Source organism: Phoenix dactylifera, unplaced genomic scaffold (genome assembly GCF_009389715.1).
Source record: "Phoenix dactylifera cultivar Barhee BC4 unplaced genomic scaffold, palm_55x_up_171113_PBpolish2nd_filt_p 000654F, whole genome shotgun sequence".
Lineage (NCBI taxonomy): Eukaryota > Viridiplantae > Streptophyta > Magnoliopsida > Arecales > Arecaceae > Phoenix > Phoenix dactylifera.
This window is the reverse complement of record NW_024068044.1, coordinates 29100-53636: the sequence shown is the minus strand read 5'-3', so window position 1 is coordinate 53636 and position 24537 is coordinate 29100. Positions and strand designations below refer to the sequence as shown.

Here is a 24537-nt window from a genome sequence, read left to right as displayed (position 1 = left end):
ATATTTCGAAGTGGAATTAGAGTGTATAGTCCAATTGGGAACCCAAATAGGCGCACACATATATATAGAGAGAGGAAGGGAGAGTCTACTCCAATCCGGTCAGAGAAGGCATGGGGAGGTAAGAGCGCATGTATAATGATCAATATGGAGGTGAAAACAAACACATGGAATGGTATTCTCGATATAAAAAAGACAAACAATCAGAAAAGAATATTATAATTTTGATATTATCATTTTAAATAACAGCACGTGTATATGTAGAGCCAATATTTTTTCAGAATATTTGTTTCAAAGACTTTCAATCAAAATCAATGGACCTCTCAAAATGAAAACCAATATCATTAATCATGATATAAAATATAAAAAATACTCATAAAATAGAAATTGTTTATTTTAAAACTCTATTGCCTGTTCATCAAGCCAAGAAAAAAATAAATGGCACTAGAATAGCTAGTGAGCATAAACAGAGTATAAATTGTATAATTTACAATTCCATACCATCAATCTTGATCTAGATATTTTAAACTATATGTAGATGAAATTTTCGGTAATTTAGATTATTCTGAATTGTAATCAAACTGAAACATATTTGAAATTTTTAATTTTTTTATTTAATTTATCAGCCAAAGATCTCAAAAATTTGTGACTTTTAGTTTCTAGACCATTTAAATGTGATCCATCATAATTAATAGAATCACCCACATATAAATACAAATGTACACACTTTTGTATGTATATGTGTATATGAATGTCATTCATGTTTAAGGTTCTGATCAATGGATTATTTGAATTGTTTGGATCAGATTAAGCTTTAATTCAAGATTGATACCAGCTTGAGTTGATTTTGGCTCAATTTAGGATTGGCAAGCCATTGAAAGAAGCACAAGTTCTAATCCTTTCAATATTAAGCTCAATTAGGCTTGATGAAAAAGCAAATAAATCGAGCTTCATTTCGAACTTCAAGCTGAAAATTGATTTCAAGCTGAGCTGTAAATGTGCCAATGGAGTTGTAAAGTCCCTAATAGTTGATGTTAGAGACCTTGCTAAATTTCTACCTCATCCATAAAGATCAGCCTCTGCATCTATCCTTCTCTCAGATATTTCAAGCGAAGCTAGAGCAGTCCCAGATAACCGGGACTCAGTCAAGCTCAGCTCAGAAATAACCCCACTCTAGCCCTCACTCAAGTTCCATACTGGTGGTATCTCTTTATAACCTAACATCATTTGTTCCTAAGTTGCATGAAGGATGCAAATAGTTAGCGAAACCAACTTATTAGACACCTTCCTTTTGGTTTAAGGTTCGATGTTTGCACTTGCCATCCTGCGCCACCCAAACAGCATCTTGAAGTTGCTTGCTTATTATCCTCCAGTTTTCAATAGAAATTACGTAAGTTCATTCCATTCAACCTATTCCTTGGTCCAATCGCTAATAGCTTGTCTAAAGCTACAAAAACTCTTCATTAGCAGCTGAAAGTTAATAACAAATGCCCATGATGAATCCACTCCGTACCAAGAAGCTAGTAGTTACACCTACAACATCGTAATGAACAATAGACTTCCCTGCATCAATCCACATACGCTTGAAATAAAATTGCACATGTTGGGATGTTGATAAACCCAGATAACCAGACTTGACAACGTATAGCCATAACTGTCGAGCCTTGCACCTAAAATGGGGGTTTGGCCAGCATGATCATATCATAGTTTAATGAATTATAAGTTGCAAGAATACTGCTGCAAATATAGAATCTTCAATAGCAGTAATTTTAGCTCGAGAAACCCACATGCAAATTTAAAATCAAGTAGCACAATCCGGTGTTACGACCAAATGCTGTTCCAATCCAAGTACAGATATTGGAGAAACACCAAAAGATGTTAATGAATTCAAATATAAATAGGCAGTTAACTGATTCCATGGACTCAATTATTGTACAGTTGACAAGATGCAAGGTTCAACACTACGCCCAAAAAAAAAAGAGCCAAGATTCAACTGGCATAAATTAATATAGGCACTGACAAAGGAGAGGGTTACAGCAAATTGGTAACGAAAGTGGTTCTGGTCTATGAGCAAAGGGAAGCTCTAATACACTATATATTGGATTAGACATGGAGCAAATTTTACAGTCTGCAAATGAGTGCAATCCTCGTTAATTCCTCTGTTTAGATTGAACGCAAGGTAAATCTTTCACAAGGATTTCAATGATGTCAGGATCATAGCATGCCCCTCAAAATCTGTGATTAAGTTAGCCATAATGTGGGTAGGAGACAACTAGCTCCTATGCTGCTCCAAATATAGCACACATGCCAACTTAGCTGTCCAACTTCGTTGAGATACTGAGAGCATGGCATTCAAGAGTTCGCAAATTAAGCTGCACACAGAATGTCAAATATCTGTGAAATTGAGCAAGCAATCAAAAATAGCAATACTGACGTACTAAAATGTTGGTGCATTAGATAGACAAATACATATATATGCACATTTTTTTTTTTCAGATAACAATTTAAGGGTACTAAATTTAAACAAGTGCATCTTCAAGGCGCTTCAACTCATATCTGAGTTGATTTGAACATGAAATACGAATAACTAATGATAGTCACCTGAAGCTTGAGGCATGTTTACATCATCATGCATGAAACTCGCATGGGATACGATGAAGCTGCTACCAGGATTCAATAAGCCTTTGACAAACAAGATAACCATCATATCCACTTCTATTGTAGAGATGCACACAACTAAGCAATATTACGTAAAGTACCCAATTGCTAGCATTATGCTCAGGGAGATGGCTATTTTAGATGTGGGGTATAAACATTCATCAAACTATTTAGCACATGGCAGCTTTTGAGTTATCTAGCAGGAAAACAGAAGGTGCAGTAATTTAGAGGAAATTGTTCTTTACCTCTTACCTATACACATTAACTCATGGATTCTTCTCACAATGAGTAAGTTTGCTTTCTCAGTGTAATTGCAAGAAGCAATGGAACTGAGTTCCTGGTGAGTTTTCTTGAAAATGAGATCCACTTACAAGCATTTGGCATTAGAAGCCTTCTTGGAATGCTTCTCTTCGAAGCACAGGACATCTAATCCCACCATGGCACCCATCCGGAACCATATTTCAGCATTTTGGAACTGTATTCAGCTAGGAAAGGGGTTACAGATATCCCGAAGTGCATATCAGAAGTGAGAACACTCCATCACTGTAATCCTTTTCTCTCACTCATAAATATAAAAAGAATTGCAAACTGAGACCTCAATTTTTTGGTTTCCATATTTCCTTGGGTGAGGATCCAAGATTTCTTCTAAATATTTTTTTGCTTTAATATTTTCCTTAATAGAATAAAAATGTATAAAAGTGAGTTAATTACCTATTTGGATGCGTGCTCCACCATCTATGATGTGATCTCTCTTTGCTTGGAGGTGATCCTTAATATTTAGGGTTCTCGATGTCCATGGTAGACCAGAGTAGGTGGGTTCTCCAACCCAAGAAAGAGATAGAAGTGGGGCCATGGTGGATGGTGATGATGGGGAAGAAACTGACATGGCGAGGTGTAAAGAGAGGTGGGTCCGTAAAAGGGGTAATGATGAGGCAGTGATGGGGCAAAGAGGGGGAGAGCAAGAGAAGAAGAGGTAGGGTCATTGGAGGCACAACGAGGGAGGTGCTGATGGGGTGAGAGAGAGATGAGGCAGGGCCGCTGGAGGCATAATGAGGGAGACTGATGGGTAGAGAGTGAGAGAAGCATGATTGAGGAAAGAGATGGAGTCACCATAAAAAATTCTGCTCCACTATCTCATTCCTTAGGATGCAATGGTCAAGTGGAATAGTTTGCACCATTTGGCACCACCTAGAATCTTTTTATCCTCTTATCTTGTCCGTACACAAGAATTATTTTAAACAAAGAGGATAAGTAGTCAAAAAAAAAATCAGTTATTTATCAATATGTGTGTATATATATGTATATGCATGTATATGTGCATGTGTACAATATACACACATGCACATACACATGCACGTACTTCCTAGATGGTTCCATCTCCTAAGTTTTTAAACCTTGCCGCTTCCACATACCTACACCCGTACCCATGCCGGCACCTGCTTTAGGCTACCCAGGTTTGCCTTCTCTCACATGGATGTCCTAAACCCCACTTCAATCATTTAATTATTTCTTGAGACATTTGAAATGGAATCAGAAGCAGTGGTAAATGGGTGGCTTCTATGCTAGAAGGAGTGCTTCCAGTAGATTTGGAACATCACGTCATGGAGGTTATGGATAAGTATATAAGTGCAATATATAGGTAGCAATTTGTTCATTTTCTTAAGTTACACGACCTTTTGAGTTTTGTCAAGAAAAGGATTATTAGCAAGCAAAATACAATTAAATACCGTAATTCATATCCAAGTATGAAGTATCAAGTTTCAATATACAAATTTTGGCAATCATTCAAGCAATGAATAAATACGGTAATAATGTAATCAATATATAAATACATTCCTATCAGATCTGTACAATCAACAACCAGTACAAAAATTCTATCAAGAATCATATTAAACATTTTATTTTATGATATCAAGCATTATAATAAACAACCATGAAATAAGTATAGACAAAGAGTAAGAGTTTTACTTGATGACATTTTTTTTTTAAAAAAAAAGCACAATTTTGGCAAAACATAAATCATCAGATATAAAAACAATGCATCAAAATTACTTGACTTCAAGATCAAAGTATTTTGAAAAACATCAAATGCAAATAGACAACAACTTCTTTCATGTATCTATTTCTTTTTTGTTGGCTTTATTATTCATTGTCCTTCCATCTACAACAGCCCATATGTTGGCTCAACACTCTGTTGCTAGAGGCGCCAGCTACACCACCACAACTAGCGGCAGCTGCTGCTTCTGGCGGCACCACTAGCTAGCACCTGGCACCCTATTGCTAGAGGCACCTGCAGCACAAGTAGCAGCCAATGTTGTAGGGAAGAACCACCATACGAGCAGCACCCACTGATGCTAGTGGCATCACCACCAGCAGCAACCAGTGCTACAAGTTGCAATCCTAGCACCTGTGAAGCAAAAGAGCAAAACAGAAAGAAAAAGGGCATCAAATGAACAGAGAAGAAAGGAAAAGGAAAAAACCTATAAGTGCAAAGTCCACCCATCATTCGAAATTCATCTTTCACCGCTAACCAATCTCCAACCATACCACTGCCAACCACTAGCATTTGGCCACTTAGGGTTTAAGGATATGGGATAAAACTAGTCAAAAGAAGGGAAAGGGAGAAACATGGAGACTATGAATAATGAAAGGGTAAAACTATTTGCGTTGGTTACCAGGTTGGTGGCTACCCAAACCTCTTTTGACCACATCACTGATTAGATGATGAATGAGAATAAGAAGCTAGGCCCTTTTATACACTCATTTAATAGCTTCATGTTGCTCCTTAGGCCACCAAAATCCAGTTACACCTTTAAACTTAGTAGGAAACAGGTTTAGCTTCTTGCATGGGGCATGCATCCCATTGTTTCAGCTAATAGATGCTTCTCTTTATAATAATAGGGAAGACCTTGAAATCTCTCTCGCGCACACACATACACACACTTTAACATGACTAGTCTTACTATAGTGCTAATATTTCTAATTCCATGAAAAGAAAAGGAGAGGCTTTCAACTCCGACCATAAACAAATTGAGAGCATTTCACTCTCCTTTAGAAGTCAAGTGTCTCTAACTTATTCTTTGTTTATGCAAAGTTCTTTGACTATTTACTTCAATTACTCTGTATCAATAAAGGACTGCAAATAGATAATTGATGATTTTCTTCATCTTCGGTTCTCAGTCTTGAGATCTGTCATATGCAAAACCTTCTCACTTGATGCAGGAGCATGAGTCCAAGCCTGGGGCGTGCGTGGAGATTGAGTTTCTTCCTTGGGTGAGCACCAGATCACATTGAGTCCACAAAGTTCCAGCACCAAATTACAGTGGGTCCAAGATTTTCAGCACCTAGTTACATTGAGTTCAAGTGTTCCAACGCCTAAATCAATTGAGTCCTTAGGCGTTAAAGAGTCCTAGTTTTTTTTGAGTCCGTGAGTTCTAGTTGATTAAGAGTCTTGAATTAAAGAGTTAGGTCCAACATTAGGTGTGTCCAATGTTAGATTGAGTCCATATGTGTGAGAATTGAGTCCATGTCTGGAGTGGGTCAAGTTACATTGGGTTTAGTTATTCCAACGCCTAATTTAATTGAGTCCAAGGCGTTAAAGGGTCTTGATTTTCTTTAAGAGTTGTGTGATGAATCCATGTGTCATGTGGGGAAGAGTCCTAAAAGAATTGGACTCTCTTCTCAAGCGGCATGAAGAGTCCTCATTGAGTTGGACTCTTGGTCATGCGGCATGAAGAGTCCAAGCCAACTTGGATTCTATCCCATGCGCCAAGAGAAGATTCAATTTAGGTAAGAGTCTTAATTAGTAAGTTATTTGAATGAGTCAATTGTTTAATTTAAATTAAAAGAGTCCATGTTTAGTAGGAGTCCATATTTAGGTGTCTCTAAAATTTCTGGTTGTAAGAGTCCTTATTTTTCCAACCTCCTCTATATAAAGAAGAGGTTGAAGAATAAAATTCAGAATTAATTTGAGTGAAATTTTCTTGAATTTTTGAGAGCTTTGAGAGCCCTTCACGTGAGGAGAGAGACTCTTCTCATTCCTTGGTGAGATGCCAAGAAGAGATGAAAGAAGAAGGTGCGACTTCTCTCTTTCGCCTAGCTTTGTGGGTATTTAAGTGGAAGTGAGACTCTTTCCTTAAACCCATATTTATCCCTTCCTACTCTTGCCACCTAGCCCTAATACCTTAGAGTCATAATCCTATTAGGACTCCTCTTCATTAATCATGCCATCCCCTTGAATCACGCCTAACCCAATTCAGCTTTGGGTCCAAACCAATTTCAGCCGCCACCCCCCATTGAAGTTTAATCATTTCATTCAGTTCCCATCCATTGAACCCAATTAAACCCTATTAGCAACCCATCTTCTTCCTTCTCCCTTCCACCCACAAAGAACCTTAGCCGCCATTAGCAAAAAAAAAAAAAGGAAAAGAGAGAGAGAGAGTTTCAGCCCTCATCCACAAAAAAAATCCAGCAACACCCATCTCCGACTGCGTCAGCACTCTATAGCAATTTTTGCTGAAAATTAATGGGTGACTTGCCTTCTGATTATGGTTTTAGTTGCTACTAATTATAAGCAAAAGAACTCTTATTATCAAGAATTCCAGGAGAAAGTGAAGTTTGCATCTGATCTGTGAGAAGAGTCCATTTATTGTTGTTCTAAGCATGAGTTAGCAACTTTGCTCTAATTTGCTGCAAATATGGGCACAATTTGTTTTCCTACTTATTAACTAAATTTTTCTCATGTGTGCAGTCTTAAAAGACTCACTAGCATCTTTCAAGGATGGTCTCCTTGAGCATAAGCTGGTGTTGCATGAGATCCGGTCAAGGATTTAGGTGTCACAAGCCATAGCCATGCTCGATTTCTTATGGGGCAATAAAAGCAAAAGTTGGGCCATGCCATCATCCTTGAAACACACATTCCTGAAGCATTCGGACCAGCTGCAGATGTTCGGAACGCATGGTAGCATTCTATCTCTCCTAAAGGCTGGAAGGACTCCTCGAGGTTCAGAATGGTCATGGTCCACACAACGACTGACAAAAAACTAGCATTGCCTCTTGTCGACCTCGGCAAGCCAGCTGATCCTCTTGATGACGTCGGGGTGGTCCACGGTAGCATTGCGAAAAGATTTACTTCCTGGGGCTTGACAAAGATTTCTAGGTGCTACTTGATAAAATGCTCAAAAGCTCTGTCCAACAGTTTTGGGTCAGCTGGTCTGAAATTTCTAAGAGCGGATCTTGGGGTTCGCTTGATTTCTAGGTGCTACTTGATAAAATGCTCAGAAGCTCTGTCTTGGATGGCTGGTCTGAAACACCTTATAAAGGATCTTGGGGTTGGGTTGTGATTTGTTCGAGAGATTCAAGGTTGAGCAGGCATTAAGATTGGTCTTTAGCCTTTTTTCCATGATAGGGGAGTACAGGAGAAGCACAGACTTGAGGAGAGAAAGACTGGTCTGAAACAAGAAGGGAAACATTAGAGCTCAAAATGAAAAGAGACTTCCTCGTGTCTCAATTAACTATTCATCTTGATGAGAGGTACAATAAGATATACAAAAGCTCTCACAGTTCTTATATCTTGATTCTGTTACATGCCGTCAATTCAATTTATGTGCAGTTACAATATTTACCTAAATCATACTCATTTTTTAACATGTTTCTTTTGAGTGCAACAATATAGACTTTATCTAATGGCTTTTCAACATCACGACCTATGTAAGGACCTACCCATGTTAGCCTCCCCCTCACTAGTTTAGCCAGACTGGTGGTTTGCGCCAAATCAACAAATTACCATACCAATTAGTTTTGCTGCCACTCCATATCCTTCCATCAGAACTGAGTTTGTCTCTGATCCAGCCATAGTCATCTAATTTCCATAATCAGCCAGCAATGTGTGCATTTTTCTATCGTAAGGTTGAAAGGGTTGAAGCTAAGTTACGCTACCCAAGCCTCAAAATGCATAATCTCATACCTCTGTGACCTATAACATTATTTTGGGCCTGCCATTTAGGGCCGCAGGTCTCAACTAACCTGGACCCTATTTTGGACCTAATCTAGATCCATTTATTTATGGGTCAGGGCTCCAAAGGAATATACATAAGGTATAAGAGTTTTCATCTCCATTGTTTGGGCCCAATAGACGTATCCAACTTTCACATGAATCAACCTGATTATAAGTTTAGGAAGTTGTAAGTGTAAAATTCATAAACCCAATCAGCCCAAACTCATCACTTGATAATTTATGGCATTTAGCTAAATGATTCTGTGCATATAAGGTTTGTCTTCAATAGTCTGTCTACCGAATCAGAGTCTTATCCTAAGCTACATCAAACTGTATGGACTTTGTTTGAATCAATACCAAGAGATTTAAGCTGTTCCCTCCGTACACAGCACCATGCCTGTGCCCCATGTCAGTCCAGTCCTAGCACAATACATGTCTAGTGGCACCAAGTAGCATGGATGAGCCTCAATCCAATAAAAATGTACTCATTCTGCATAGCATGGGCCCATTGTATCGCAAGGCAAGGTCACCTAAATATATGCACTATTGGGGCACTTCATGTCACAAAAAAATCTGACTTATGTCACACAGCTCGAGCTCAATATTGTCTGTCCACCCATAAACATAACCATCAAGCATTTTCCCAGCTACATGGCATCTATGGATAATACATCCTATTGCTTGCACTTTTTGACTAAAAATTAACTAGCAAAAGAGTTAAAAGTACTTTAAGAACTGCAGTTTGAATTTACAACTCTCAAATTGTTACCAACAAAGTTCATTTACAATTATATGACAATACATCCATATAGTCTAAAAGAAAATCATATAACCGAGGTTAGCAACCTATATTTTGAGCAACGATCCAATAACTAATTAAGTGCAAACAATGGTGTTATGCCAGTCCTTCACAACTCCCCATGCTAAATTATATAGGCATGTCAGTATTGATTTTACTATATCTTGGTTTCTTTCAATTATAGACCAAGGTATATCTTCATTTTTATACTATTCAGATGACCTGAAATATACTTTAATTGCATATTAGAACATACCACAACAGCAACTCCAGTCTCACAAAATCTGGGAATGCAGATTAGCCTTAGCAGTTGCTTCTCAGGTCCTACATGGAAGAAAGACTGACTTATTACTTTTGAACATGATAACAACTTCAAGGAAGGCCTTTTCAGGGTCAAAATTACCTTGTAATAAACGGGTTTCATATTTATCCTGATTGCCAACAAAGTATACATGTGGACAGCTCTCAATGAGGAAAGGGTCCTTGTCAGTATAGGGATAACATCCTGACAGTGTAGAAATAGATAAAAACATTTTGATAAGTAAAACTACCTGCAACGATGTAATAAAAACTCTGCAAAAAAAATGACACATACTGGATACTTTATTCGTCTCTTTCTTAATTTTTGTTATGACAATGCTGTTAAGTTACACCCAAAATAGCAAGATAATTTTAGCAGCACTTCAGCTTGTTTGTCAAGTGTTTGAATGAATACGGGAAGCAGGAGAAGAAAAGGATATATTTTATGCAGTAGCAAAGTGATACCAAGTGTGTTTGGAGCTGTTGGTGCCAGATGCCTCCATTTTAATGTTCTTTCCATAAATTCAAGCTTGTCTTTGGCATCAGAATACTTACTAAGATCATCTATGTTCTGACCAGATGTCCCAAGAAACCTAAACAGCATGTTTCTTAATTAGATCTCTAAGTAACTCAAGAAGAAACAGAATTTAAGGGATGCTCATTGCTTACAGAACATCATCCAGTTCAAATTGATGAGGATTTGTACATGAGAGGAAAGTGTTATAGACTGATGCTCCTGGAAAAAGACACCTATGCAAAGGCTGAACAAGAGTAGAATATAAGTAAATTAAAAGGGTATTATACTATTATGTAAAAAAAGAGTTTGCATAAGTGCAAAATATTGTGTTTCAGTAATATTTCCATGCAAATAGCAAAAACCTGCTGGGGCAAGGAAAAATTAGCTGGATCACTAGGCCCTGGCATGATATCCACAGGCATAGCAGCTGCAAGCTGCAGAAGTAAAATAAGTAAATCCAATTAATTATCTCAAAAAGAATATTATAAAAAACTCAGAGCATTAAAAACTTCAATGAGCTCCTTTTGAAAAAGAGGCCATAACTGTTCTAGAGATTACACATCACTAAGGAACTCAATGATGAGAATTAAAACCTGAATCAATGATATATCAAACTCTTTGATTGGTTCTGTTAGCCTAGACTGATCCTTGGGAGCTAATGTCTGCAAGTCCTCAAAAACATACAATTCATGTGCATATTGTCAGTATATACCTCAATAATATGATGGGAACAGTAATTCATTGCATAATAAACCTAAGAAAGATACCATCTCAAGAAATTAATATTTAGTACTTGCTGAACTTCTTTACCTAATAAATAACCATTTTACCTGACCACTAAGAATGCCCTGTGATATTTGTACAGAATTCCCAGCAATTACAACACGAACTATTTGAGATGCAATGCTTTGCTCCTGCTCCATGTTAAAATACAAAGAGTGATTCCAAAATTAAGTAATTTTCTTAAAGAAAAACTGCATACATTTTCATCACCCAAATGCCCGGTTATATGGTCAACGAGAAGTTGGAATTGAAGAGGATTGAACATGCTACTCCCAACACTCAATCCTGAGATGAAAACCACATGTTTGTCTTCTCCTGCAGTGTAGTCAAAGCTTTGCAGTATCAGATTTCAGATGTATTGAAGCCTGAAACATACCGCTAAAGCCCAACATAGGATTATCTGTTGCAGTAGAATAATGTTTTCGTAAAACTTATAACTGGCCTTGTGATACAACATAGTTTTATGAGAAAACATCATAGACAGAAATATTAATAGTCTAATGGCAATCATATTGAGCACCCTAGCAAACCAAAGAACATACTATAAACAAGAATATAGAAGGAAAATTTCAGGTAGAAAAAGCTTACAAGGTTGGTGTCGGAGAGGAGAGACAAGCCCCAACCATTTAAAACTTAAAAACCCTGATAAAATTGAAAGATCAAAATACTGATTATCATGCTCTAGCAAGTTATATGACCAGAAATTCTGGTGATATAGGATATGATAGTCCCAGGCAATAAAGATATTGCAGGGCAGTTGAAAGGCTGAAACTTCTGAGTGGATCCGCACGAGGCAATGGAGAATGTTCAATAGAATAAGATGTAGTAACAGAGGTGAGAAGTCAACATGAAATGAAAAAAATAAGAGAATAGTACAAGGATAGAAGCTCAGGATTATGACCAGTAATGCAGAAATTCTGATTTCTGAATTAGCAGTTCAACTAAGCTGCAGATGGCACCAGTCAGCTGGGGACCCAAGGTTCAAATTAATGAGTCACAACAAAGGATGAAGAGAAGAAGGAAAACTGGAAAACAAAGACACTTCAAGAATAGGATATTTAGATGAGTAGGAACCAGTTGCAAAGAGGAAACTACTGAAAAAACCACACAAATGGATTGCTGATAGTGTATCCAATACATATAAATCCTGCTAACAAAGCTTTTTTGTTTATATTTGAGCAAACACAACAGAGAAACATAAAACCAAAAAGTCAGTATGACAAAACAAGTAATTGACTGACCGACAACTGAAAGAACAGCAGAGAGAAAATCCATACCAACAAAAAACGAAAATCAGTATATCTCATATTTTATTGTACTTTCAGAACTTTTATTTGGATCATTTGTAAAAAAAGGTTTTAGGGTCCTATTTTAAGTGGTATTGGTGTGAAAAAGTTTTGCTTTAGGTACATTCTGGGTTGGGCAAGTCAGTCTTTAGGATTTGATCTCTTTTACATAGGGTGGGATTCTAAATTTTGTTTTTTCAAGGAAGATTTTAGATCTTAGTTAATTCCTTAGAACCCTAGTTTACTTGCAAGCCAACATATATAAAAAGCTATGAAAAGGCCTTATGGTTGGCCACTAGAAACAACGTACATGATTAGCTTTGAACCATGGTATGCTGAACCAGATCAGCCCGTACCAAACCAATACCGGCTCTGACCGGTCCGGTTCGGTGTTAAAAATCGGTACCGCCCCATACCGGCCAATCATACCAGCCCGTACCGGTTCTAAATTTTTTTCGAACTTTTGGATGTGTGAACCAAGCCAAACCAGTGGTACCGGTTCGGTACCGGTCCAAACCAGTACCGAACCGGTACCGGTGCCTACCAGTACGTCAGTACAGTCGGTACGGCGGACCTTTTGAACGAATGAAAGATTTCTCTTAGCCAGTTTCGGCCCATTTATCCCCTCTCTCTCTCTCTCTCTCTCTCTCTCCCTTCATGATATCTCTTCGATTGTCTTTATTTTCTTATCAATATCACCTTTATTCTGCATGCACTGTTTTCTGAATTTTAGTTATACATCAATTATGGAACCTCTTATTTACCCTAGAATCCTTTACAACTCTATTCCTCCTCTCTGTCCCAACATCAAAACCCTAGAACAAGTTTATTTACCTTTTATTTGTCTTTAGTCGAAATAATTGATCACTGTTGTCCCATATACACCAAATTAGATATATTCCTAATCCAATCCTTTTCCTAGGTCCTACCACGCATTGTAGGTCCTACATCTCATACTCTTTGAAATACAATGATAACAAGAGAAGAATGTAAGAATCAAAGTATGTCGTACTAGTCCGAACTAGACGCTATGGAGCATACCATACCATACCGGTTCGGGACCGAAATCCAGTACAGGTGGAGTACCGATACTCGGTACGCCAAAAAAATTTCATACCGTACCGTATCGATACTGTGCTAGTATAGCACCGATATGGGATCCAGTACCAAGACGGCAAACCTTAGTAAAAATATTTAAAAATTTAAATGAATTAAAAAACACTTGAAAGATAACAAAATGAGGAGGAAAATCTAGACAAGCTTTATTGCCTCGATCCTTCTTTTTCTACTATTTTTTATCCAAGGCTGAGTCCTATCGCTCGATCCTTCTTTTTCTACTATTTTTTATCCAAGGCTAGGTCCTATGAAACAGAAAATAGCTTAGCATCATTTTTAACTACTTCAATCACACCTAGTCCGTTCTCCCCCTTTTAATGTCAACCTGATTTGGCACTCCTGTTACTCAGCCTACATAATACATGTCCAATTTGACATAAAAGTTTATCCTCTCTTTCAACTCAGATTGTAATATAACATTCCTCTAATGTACTCTGAATTCATGTATAAAAAAAAAAAAAAAAAATCAGAATTTTTCTGTTTGTGCCTGGGATTTGCCAAGTTTATAATGTAAGCTTATGGTATTCTTGTCATCGTGGACTAGTGTATAAGATATTCAGTAAACTGCAGATAGGAAACAAGAGTATTTAAACTGATAAGTTTAACTAAATAAAAAATTGATCTCAATGTGCTTCATGAGCTTGTCAAAAAGTTCAACAATCTATGATCTTAAAGACATTGTATCATTATGCAACCACACCAAAATAGTAAGAGCAGCTTAAAAATTGGGTATAAAAGAAAAAATTGTAGCCTTCACCTTCACGAGTGTGAGACATCAAATTTTACTTCGCCCCGCTCAACAAATGGATATAAAATAGCCTTCACAATTGTGGGAGACATCAAATGATACTTTAACCCCATTCACCAACTCAACATCTACATAGATACAGACTTCCAGCAAGAAGCATGAACATATAACAATAGCTAGGCCTCTCCATGGATTGGATCCTAACCTGGAAAAGCCCAATCAGTACCGATTTAGAACCTGATAATCAATAATGACCTGGATACAATTACTCGACCTAACGGACCAAAATTGAGTTAGGGTTAGTCCCATGCGGAGGGACATATAGTAATAAAACCAATAACTTCCCCCCTCCCCCAATTGAAACTCTTGCACCCCTCGCCGGTCTTCCTTCCCATAGTCCATCCACCTGCAGCTCTTCCTTTCTCCTTGTGATCAACTTCTTTACAATCTCCTTGTCAATCTTTGCAATCAGTCACTGTTATCATCTTCCTACCAAGTTACTAACATCATTTAATTTGGCAATAGTCTTCTTCAAGTTTCAGAGTATGGATTTTCTACATATATAAAAACTAGGAAAGCATTGTTAATAAGCATGTGCTGTCATTCTAATTGTGAGAAATGAATTTCATTGTCTTTTCAGTAGTCATTATTTTATTCAAAATAATACCGTTTGGATGGAAAGTAACCTAACTAGAGGAATGAGGGGATGATTAAAATTCAATCATGAAGAGATTAGTTATAACATTATCATGGAAATAATCTCCAATCTGCAGGTTCCTTAATCCCTATTAAACATGTACACTCTAAACTCACCAAATCAAACTAACCTAAGCATCCTTAACATGAAACTAAGGAAAAGTAACATAGTAGTAGTATCACAAGGTTACAGAACTCCTACTAAGATCCCAGGCTAAATATTTGTGCTAGAAACCCATGATAACTGAATTTGAAAAACTTAAAAACTGACAGTTGTTGGACTCAAGGTCAGTTTTTGCGCAAGTATTCACATGTTAAAATGAGCAGTTATAACTCGGATTATGCCTTTGAGTGGGCAGTAAGCTTAGGTTGCTCTATAGTTGCATTTTCTTTCTTTCTTTTCTTTCTTTCTTTCTTTCTTTTTGTGTGTCTCACTCACCTATGGAAGCAGTCAATACTGTTAATCTTGTCTTATGACAAATGTCCCAATAATATATATAAAGTGTGTCAACTAGCCAGTAAGGTCAGTCAAAACTTTTATATCTTTGAACTTGAGATGTTTGACATTTATGTTTAGACAATGTCACACATTTAGTTCTTTGCCCTCCAAATGCATGGAAGTTAGGAAACATTGGCTGAAGCCAGTTTTGCAATTCCCTTGCCAAAAAATCCTTTAGTGCAAAAAGAAATGAGACATAATTTCTCCACTACCATTTTGCAGGTTGATTCGTCCTACTGTATTTTCACATCATCATTTCTAGCATCCCAAGGGAAATGAATAAAATATTGCCCAGTTAAAAGGTTTTAAGGGTTATCTACTGACAACATATTGCTTGCAACTATATTTATTAGCTTACGTCAAGAAAAAGACAACATTAACTAACTCCATCCAGATCTCATCATCTAGTGAAAGTTATGATTGCATGGTTGGCACCATAAATAGTACTCCCTAGCAAATCCTATATGCCAATTATTCTGCACCCCGGTGGTGTCAATTCAACAATGAGCACATGAGCCCCCACAACTTTGACATCACCCCCGCCCGCCCCCTCTACTAAAGAGAATGTCTTACTTTGGCAAAGTTGTGATGGTCCTTATTATTGTCCTCGTGCAGTTTGTCCACATCCCATGCCTTAACCATTTTGGAAGTAGAAATGATTGTTTCCAATTTTCATGTTTTTTAAACTTGATCTATACAACTTCTCTTTGTTTCAATGGAACAAAATAACAAGGTAAATAGAATTTGAAAACTTTTAGTGGTATATAAAATATTGAAACACAGTTTTATCTAGATGTAATTATGCATTCAACTTGGGTTGGGCTAACACAAAGAGACCCAACCCAACCCATAGTTTAGATCAGAAAGGCCCATAAGACATCAATCCAATAAGTTGAAAGTCTGGGCAACCAAACTCAACTTCGACACTGAGGTTCTACATGAAAAGAAACCAAGAACTAATGCATATTTCTATTATAGGACTACCAATCTAGACAACATAAAACATACCCAAATCAAATTGTAGATTTCAAATGAAAATCCTACTTAGATACAATCCAGACTAGCATGATTTTATCCAAGATAAAGTTTGCATTAGCTGAATTTTAAAGCAAGTTCAATTCGGTTCTGGATGAGGCTAAGGTGGGGCATATTGTTGGCTAAGTTAATCTTGGAGTGGTTCTCAACTGAACCAGCATGCTCAAGTTGCATCCTTATTGTAGGCAAAAATATAAGATATTAAATGCAAAAACCTCCCAAAAAATGGCTTTAACAGTTATTGCATATTTATAAAATAAAACACACAGCATTGGTTCACATTAAAACATAGTCATGAATATGGAAACACCACATGCACATTTGAAAAAATAAAACACATATGCACATATATGTATATGCACGTATGCGTGTATGCATATTAAAAATTGTATCTTATTATCATACTCTCTCAAGTACATTCGCTTGCAGCATCAATATTATGTAACCCTGAGAAAAAGAAAGTGCCACAACCCTGCCATCACAAATCCAACATTTTCCATTGCCTAGCTTCTTCTATCAATAAATTTTATGGGAGAGTGAAGGACATCTCCAATGATGCAAAGGGCTGAATCAAAGCCCATACTCATCCAATCATGTATTGATGAAAAAGCATTTTCTAGAATCTAATGGAGCAAAATTTCTGCATAATTCTTATAAGATAAATTTTCCCCAGCAGGAGGCTTTCTTTAAGCTATCCAAACTCTATCAGAAGATTAGAACCCTTAATTCATATGATTGATCCTAAACAGAACTTTTTCTTCCTTCATATTATATATCCAAGAAGATTGCTTAATATTTATTCTTTACAAAATATTTCATTTTTTCAGATTAAAAACTAATAGCATATTAAGTATCTTAATTTCAAACTTCAAAGGGACCATATGCTATCTGATACGTGCAACTTAACGCTGGCTTAGTTTTCATGAACTATGGGCATTAAGCTTCTGAGAAAACATATATGATCCCACCGAAAGTAACAAAATGAACATGGCCATAGCACCATGCTGAATTATTGGAAAATTCACCTGTATGAGAACAATATTACCAAATTTGATGTCTGATGCAGATTGAACCCTTGGGAATGAATCTCTAATGCCACAAGCAGTGATGACATGCGAAATAGGAATTTTCGGGGACTCGATCTGACTTCAAAAAGGGGTGGATAGCTACAAAGTTTAGTATCCAAGATTTAGGGTATAGAGAAAAGCAATACATTTCATTGATGACAGTGAAAAGTAAAATTGGACCTAGATGGATAGAGCTTGTGGTACAATATTATAGGAGGGATATGGATGGATGGATGGATAGAAGAGAGAGGAGGGAGGGGGGAGAGAGAGAGAGAGACGAGTGTAAAGAGACTAAACAAGAAAGATAGAAGCAGACAGGCTTGTAAGCCACCCTACTGACTTCAGAAATTAGCAAATGCAGCTGATATCCCAAAAAGAGGTACTTCTGGATACAGAATCTCCTCAAAATCAATCCTCGAATGAATCATGGAAACCCCTCCAAATCAATCCTAGGACAAAAATCAAAAGTAAAGAATGCTTTAAAAATAAATCCTAGAATTGCAAGAAAAATGAAACTAAAAATCCTGCTAACACAGAGTTCTAGGATAAAGGAAAAATCATTCAGTAAGTCCTAACTAACCAGGAAATATATTTTAAGAGCAAATTCTAATGCAAGTACGAGCCCTTTTTCAGTATGATTTCTAAAAATCCTATATTGAGTAGGAAATCATACGGAATAAAAAATTAATATAATATCTATACTACTCCCTTTCTTCAAGAAACAAATTAAAAGAGGAAAAGCCAACAGCAAGCACCAAATAAAAAAAAAGATCACTTTCTACAATCAACTACAATCCCATAGTAACAAAATTGCAACATGAAGGACCAACATTCCCAAAAAAATAGCAGCAGTTAAATTATGAAATAATATTTGGCATAGTCATTTTCCATATCAAATGAATTTAAATAATACTTAAGTCAAGTGGTTGCTCAATTTGGGGTGGTAGACCAGCTTCCAGAACATCTTGAACAAAAAAATCACCATCACTTGTTTCTTTACCATGAAGAGCGACTACAATCCCTGCTAGACAGAAATAAATACAATTTTTAAATAAAGAAGTTGATCAACCTTGGGTTATTTAATACCATTTTAAATGCAAGTTTACAATGTGAAAACCTGTCACATAAACCGAAGGGGCAAGGAAAGTTCCAGCTAGTTTAACCCTTCCACTCTCATCTTCCAAAATAAGATGATCATCAGGATGCATAAAATTATGAGGCTTGACAAGAGGAACCGTAGACCTCTGGATATAATATAACGCATTAGAAATGTAGACCTCTATAAATCAAATGATCAGCTTTAGACATTACAAAGACAGTGATGATGATTTGAAGATTATAATACCTCCTTAGAGTACTCATCAAGAATAGAAGACTTGAGTTTCATATGCTTGTACATAGTTCCAATTATAATGCACTCTTTGCCTTCTTCAAGTCCTAAAATAGTATGAACTGCAAAAAGAAAAGGTCAAGAAAGTAACATCATAGAAAGGTTCAGAAAGTAATATCTTGCCTTCTAAAACTGAAGATAGCACAGTCTAGAAATATTTTTAAATTAGAATCCAAGATGATATAATTTCGAGTGAGGTGTTAGAAGGGGTAGGAGATGGGGTGTTGAAACTACTCTCTTGATCCTTTCCTCAGGACAGCCTAACTGTAGCCGCCAAGGTCCGCCGAACCGATATCGGAACCCGTACCAGTCGGCGACGGGTTGGTACAGTACCGGTACCGACACACGATACACTTGGGCGTGTCGGTTCCATACCAGCATGCCCTTTTTTCTAGAATTTTTCAAGTTGATTTAATTGGTAATCAATCATTTTGAACTTTTTTAATGATTTTAAATTTAATTTGATATTTTTTGATATTTTTTATTTTTTTGATATTTTTTGATATTTCTTGATGTTTGTATGATCCCGATTTAATCTAAATGATGCATCTTATTATTTTAAAATAATACAAATCATAAAATGATGAGTGAAATATTGTATGCTACAAGAATTAATATGAAATATTCTCAAATCAAGTAGTGAGATAAAAAATATAAAATAGTACAATCAATTACATATATTTAAAGTACAACATACATATCGATATTTAAAATCTCGTTGAATGACGGTGCCTCTCGTAGATATCCGGATCATTAGCATAGTCAGAAAGCACATCAACCCATCCCTCTAACCGAGTGACATTGTAGTTTTGTATGTTCATCCCATAAGAAACGCACTCCGGGTTATAAGAACTCTCAAATCCCTCGCTAAAGCTCTGGCTCTGAGAGGTATCCTCTGCCGACCCGTAAGATGCTCCGGGCTGCGTAGAGTAGTAGCTACCGAAAGATGCCTCATGCATCATATCCATATCCGTATTCGTATAGGTTATAGGCTGCCTGTGGCTGCGGTAATAGGATTCAGTATATAACTCGAAACCTGATACGTTTATGGATCCTACTCCACGTGCAAAATCATCTGCAGCTACATCGTATCATCCTGAATGACCTCGAGGAGCCCTTCTCCTATATGCAATCCATCCTCACGGGCTCCATTAAATTGTGCACCTTAGTCTCTATCCTATATAGCATGCGTAAACTAGAACTCACCGATAAATCAAAGACCATCCGGCGGTTGTCTCATAAACGATGGTCTCATGTCTACCATTCTCTCCTTGGCCAGCAAATCTACGACCACCAGAATTGCTGCTCCTAGTCTCTGAATCTGAGTGAACTGACTTCTCGACACTCTTCATTGGGGCTGCAGGTGCCTTTTTTTTGGTGTGCTGGGCAGCTGCTTTCTTATCCTTCGTGCCACTCGCTATTTGCTTGTCCTTCGTGCCCCTTTCTGCTTGGCCATATTAGAAGGATGTATATCGCCCTCCTGATCGAGTCGACCGATAAGCATAGTGGCTTCATCTAAGCATCTCTCAATCATATCTCTAAGAGGATGTCTTGAACAAAGAGTCATGTGGTGACCAGCTCCCCTGTGGCTGTGACTGATCAGATGAAAAAATGTGTAGAATATTGCTCTCTGCCTATTGTTCTGCATCGACCTTAGTCTTGTTGGCTACGAAAGTGGCCGGTCGTAGAGGCGATCCTCGCTCATCAAGCTTCGGTTCCTGCTGCTAGCCCACAAGCCATCCAATCATAGGATCATCCTCATCATCAACGAAAATACTATCGATCGGATCTATGTACTTTAGCTCCACTTCCTGCTAAATGCACTTCAGCCTCAATCTCAGATTGTAGTGAACAAATACAAGGTCATTTGAGATGCTTCTTTGTCAAACGATTCCTCTACTTGCTGTGCATAAGGGCGACAGTGGACCAGTTGTGCTCACAGCCACTCGAGGAGACCATCTAAAAAAGAATTTGAACAGCTAGCCGCTTAAAATTTTTCATAAACAAACCAAAATGAATCCACCATTCAGCTACAAAAATATTGAAAAAAATTACATATAAGATAGTGCTATATTAATAACAATCTTACGCCATATAAATGTCCTCATAATGTGTAATAAACCTAGATTCATACTTTTCTTACTTACGACAACTGTCGAGACTCCAAAGCTGTCAGTACCCTCTCTAAATATTTTGATATGTGAAAAAAAAATATGTTATAATATGTTAATAATTGCAAATACCAGTTAACTTACACGTCACTTAAGTTAACTTACCTCTTCTAAACATAGGACCCCGACTTTTAAATTAGGCTCCATCTTGTAAATTACATTACACAGAGTGGCCAGAAGTTTATCATCTATATCAATTCCAACTACAGTATACTAAAACCAAGGGTTCAGGTAGTATGCCACAGATAGAGTTCGTTATAGTCTTAGCAAAATTGTACAAATATAGGAGCAGTCTAATTTTCAATATTCTTGCTTACTTGCTAGATGCAACTCTCTACCCATCTGGTAGTCCCACCGCCGCTCAATGATGTCGATGTATTCCAAGGCATACGTTGGATTTGACTTCATGATCTGAATCTTTGCCCTTTCCAACATGTGATACAAGAAACCCATCCGGAAGTATCTCTCACTATCCATAGCTTGAAACACTTCATACAATAGTCCGATAGCTTCACTATCGTAGTGGTCCGCTTCAAGAATGTCTGCTTCATCACCAAGTCCTTGATAATGCTTCCTTCAGTGTCGGCCCTCGCATATCTACTTTCATGCCACTCGGGATGGACAACAATCTGACGCAAGGCTACTTTCTTCTTAAAAAAGCTATCAAGTGCAATATAGTTGGTAGCAAACCGTATGACTTCTAGTCTCAAGATCTCTTTTCCTGCATATCTCCTCATCAATAAAATGACCCATGTATGGTTATAAGTATATTCGATGATGGTTTAGGCAGTCTCCACTGTCCGTTACACCCTACGAATTTTCGCAATGTCCAACAACTTGAGGACAATACAATGTGCAGCACATAAAGTCTACAAAATATATGGTCGTCGCTCCATCAAGATCTCCTTGGCGGCCATATATTGTAGCCCATTATCAGTAATAACCTGCACGATATTCTCCTCTCCTACCTGATCAATCATCTTCTCCATCAATTTGAGGATGTACGTGGCATCATGCACTTGATCAGAAGTATCAACCGACTTGAAAAAGAAAATCTTCGTATCACAATATGTCAGAAAGTTGATAATACTCTGTCTGATAGGGCCGATCCAACCATCACACATCACTGTCAGTCCTAATATGGATCACTTACTCTTGTATGAGGTAATATATTTTTCTAGCTTTTATTATTGTCAAGAAGCTCACCGTAGTAAGGTTCATGCAAGGAGACATGACATCCACCAATTGATCCACTAATATTACATACTCCCGATGAGCATCAAAAAATGATGGAATTTGAAACAGCAGCCTAAGACGTGGATGAGGCTACTTAGTATGGCTGAACTAACATTAGTGAGCTTCTCCGTACGATAACATTTTTATTTTCAACTCCACCAAATTAACTTATCTCTTCCATGGGCATGTCGGAAAACATGTGTTGGCCATACTTCATCATCTCTCCAACATTCCAAAGACAGACTGTCCTGAGAGTGCGAGACTTGAACCCTCTTACTGCATGGTTTAGAAATTCTTGCCGATGACCCATGTGCCTACAATTAAAACTTTTAGCCATGCTTATCTCATTCCTATAAGGCAAATTTATAACGTCAAATGTTCTCAAAATACTACAAAATAAAGGTAATATACCTGTCATATTCCTCCTGTTCCTGACTTTTTAGGCCCATGAAAATGTTAACACGAAGAATGATTCAATTTACAGTTGTAATCTAAGATTGAATTTGGCCAGAATTTCTAACCCAGTCCACCAACTTTAGCCACTTCAGGATCCTTCTCACAATTAGAAGCAAAAAGTAAAAATGAAGAAAGAGATTTACCTAGATATAAACCTTAACTCATTGAATAATAACACAAAGCCTAGTCAAATGATTATTGACTGAGGGTTATGGCACACTGCAGGGCTATTTCATTTTTCAGTGTCAAACTCTGGTATCCTCTTTCTTTGAAGCAATATCTACAAAGGACAGAGGCTTTTTAAGTATTGCCTCAAAATAATAGTGTGTAGTTCCTAGTCTTGTTCGATTTCACGACAAATGCAAACTTGAAGGAAAATTGATGGCCCAGTTTCTTTAATTTCTTTTGTCCAATTTCCAGAGGAGGGCAATAAAGCAAAATATTACAATTTAAATGGAACTGGGTAGGTATCCCTCTTATTTCCTCCCAAAAAATGTAATAATAGAAGGATATGGAGTCTTGTAGTTGTTAACTACTTCTGGTTTCTTCTTTGCATCTCCTTCAAAACCATTATCAGCATCCTTGCAAAATATTATCATATTTGAGCTCATAAAGTGAAAGAACAAATTTCATATGGATTAGCACTCTAATGCCATCACTCCATTCAATCCATAAATTGGTCATTTTTCTCTACTGGTCTACTTAGCATTATACTTCATCCCAGCTGTTGGCTATAATCCAAACGACCTTACACCAAACTCTTTTTAATAAGATGCTATTCTTGAATTCTTCTGCTTGTAATTGGAAGGTTGGAAATCTACAATCAGTCTCATAAGCCTTTACACAAACCCAATTAGTCTCATATAATGGATTTCACTCAAAAAAAGAAGCATCTATACACTGAATCATGGATTTAGAGCAAGAGAACCCTAGGTTTCTAGGGTTTCCTTACAGAAACAAGTAAGGCGGAACAAATTCAAAAACTACAGCCATCAAGTAACACCAAATAAAAATCCTCAGAAACCTGCAAGAAATCAAAACGAAGCGAGCAATGAAAAGGAGGCACGAATTACCAGGGAGGTGAGGCTTCCACTTGGGGACAAGGGAGTTGAGGAGATTCCTCATGTGATGGAGGCGAGTGAAGTAGATTTGGCTGTATTGCTGCCCTCTATACCTCTCTCCATGGATCACATACCTCTCGTCCTGGGATCAATAGGAAGAAGTGGAAAGAGGTCAAGGAAGAGGGAAAAGAGGGGACAAGCTATGAAATCTCTACATAAAGGAAGAGGATAGACAGAATCACGGAAAGAAGAAGAGAAGATACAAGGTTTTGATAGACGGCCTGCTTCCTATCGAAGTGCTTCGGGCTTCCGTCTCCCATCTCTGCGTCTTCCATGGCGGGAAAAGATGTGGATTTTGGAATTCCCTCCTGCCGTCCGCCTTCGGCTCACGGAGGTATTTATACAAAAAATTCAGGTCAAGAAGGCCTCGAGCCTAAAGTTTATACAAATCTAGGTGTGTACATAGGTGTGTGTGTGTATATATATAAATGATAGGAAAAGGTCCAATCTAGACACCAAGGCCCTGTTTGGAGGAGCTATTAGTAATAGAGCTTTTGGAAGTAGAGCTGTTAGAAGTAGAGCTGTCTGAAGCAGAGCATTTATAAAAAGCTGTTTGCTGTTTGGTAACTACATTTCTAAAGTGCTGTGGCACTTTAACATGTATTTGGTAAACAAACTAAGAAAGTACTTTTGTGTGACAAAATAACCTTAAAGAATATTAGCAGTA

General features: G+C 37.4%; 1 protein-coding gene across 3 annotated transcripts; it reads right to left on the bottom strand.

Annotated features, from left to right (window-relative positions):
* Nucleotides 1-1854: 1854 nt before the first annotated feature.
* LOC103697101 (DNA polymerase delta small subunit) lies at nt 1855-24250 on the bottom strand. 3 transcript variants are annotated; one of them, XM_008778887.4, is made up of 14 exons: nt 24074-24241; nt 23823-23952; nt 18842-18948; nt 18614-18740; nt 18410-18517; nt 11249-11364; nt 11097-11180; nt 10860-10928; nt 10629-10700; nt 10419-10510; nt 10215-10342; nt 9853-9954; nt 9706-9773; nt 1855-2369 (listed from the first exon to the last, which is right to left on the bottom strand). In XM_008778887.4, the coding sequence occupies exons 1-14, from the start codon at nt 24143-24145 to the stop codon at nt 2310-2312; spliced, it is 1335 nt and encodes a 444-aa protein (XP_008777109.1). In that variant the 5' UTR covers nt 24146-24241; the 3' UTR covers nt 1855-2309. The 3 variants fall into 3 exon arrangements, with proteins under 3 accessions (XP_008777109.1, XP_038975813.1, XP_038975812.1); XM_039119885.1 differs by lacking the exon at nt 1855-2369 and adding an exon at nt 2462-2679 and having other exon boundaries at nt 24074-24245; XM_039119884.1 differs by lacking the exon at nt 1855-2369 and adding an exon at nt 4659-5062 and having other exon boundaries at nt 24074-24250.
* Nucleotides 24251-24537: the final 287 nt, after the last annotated feature.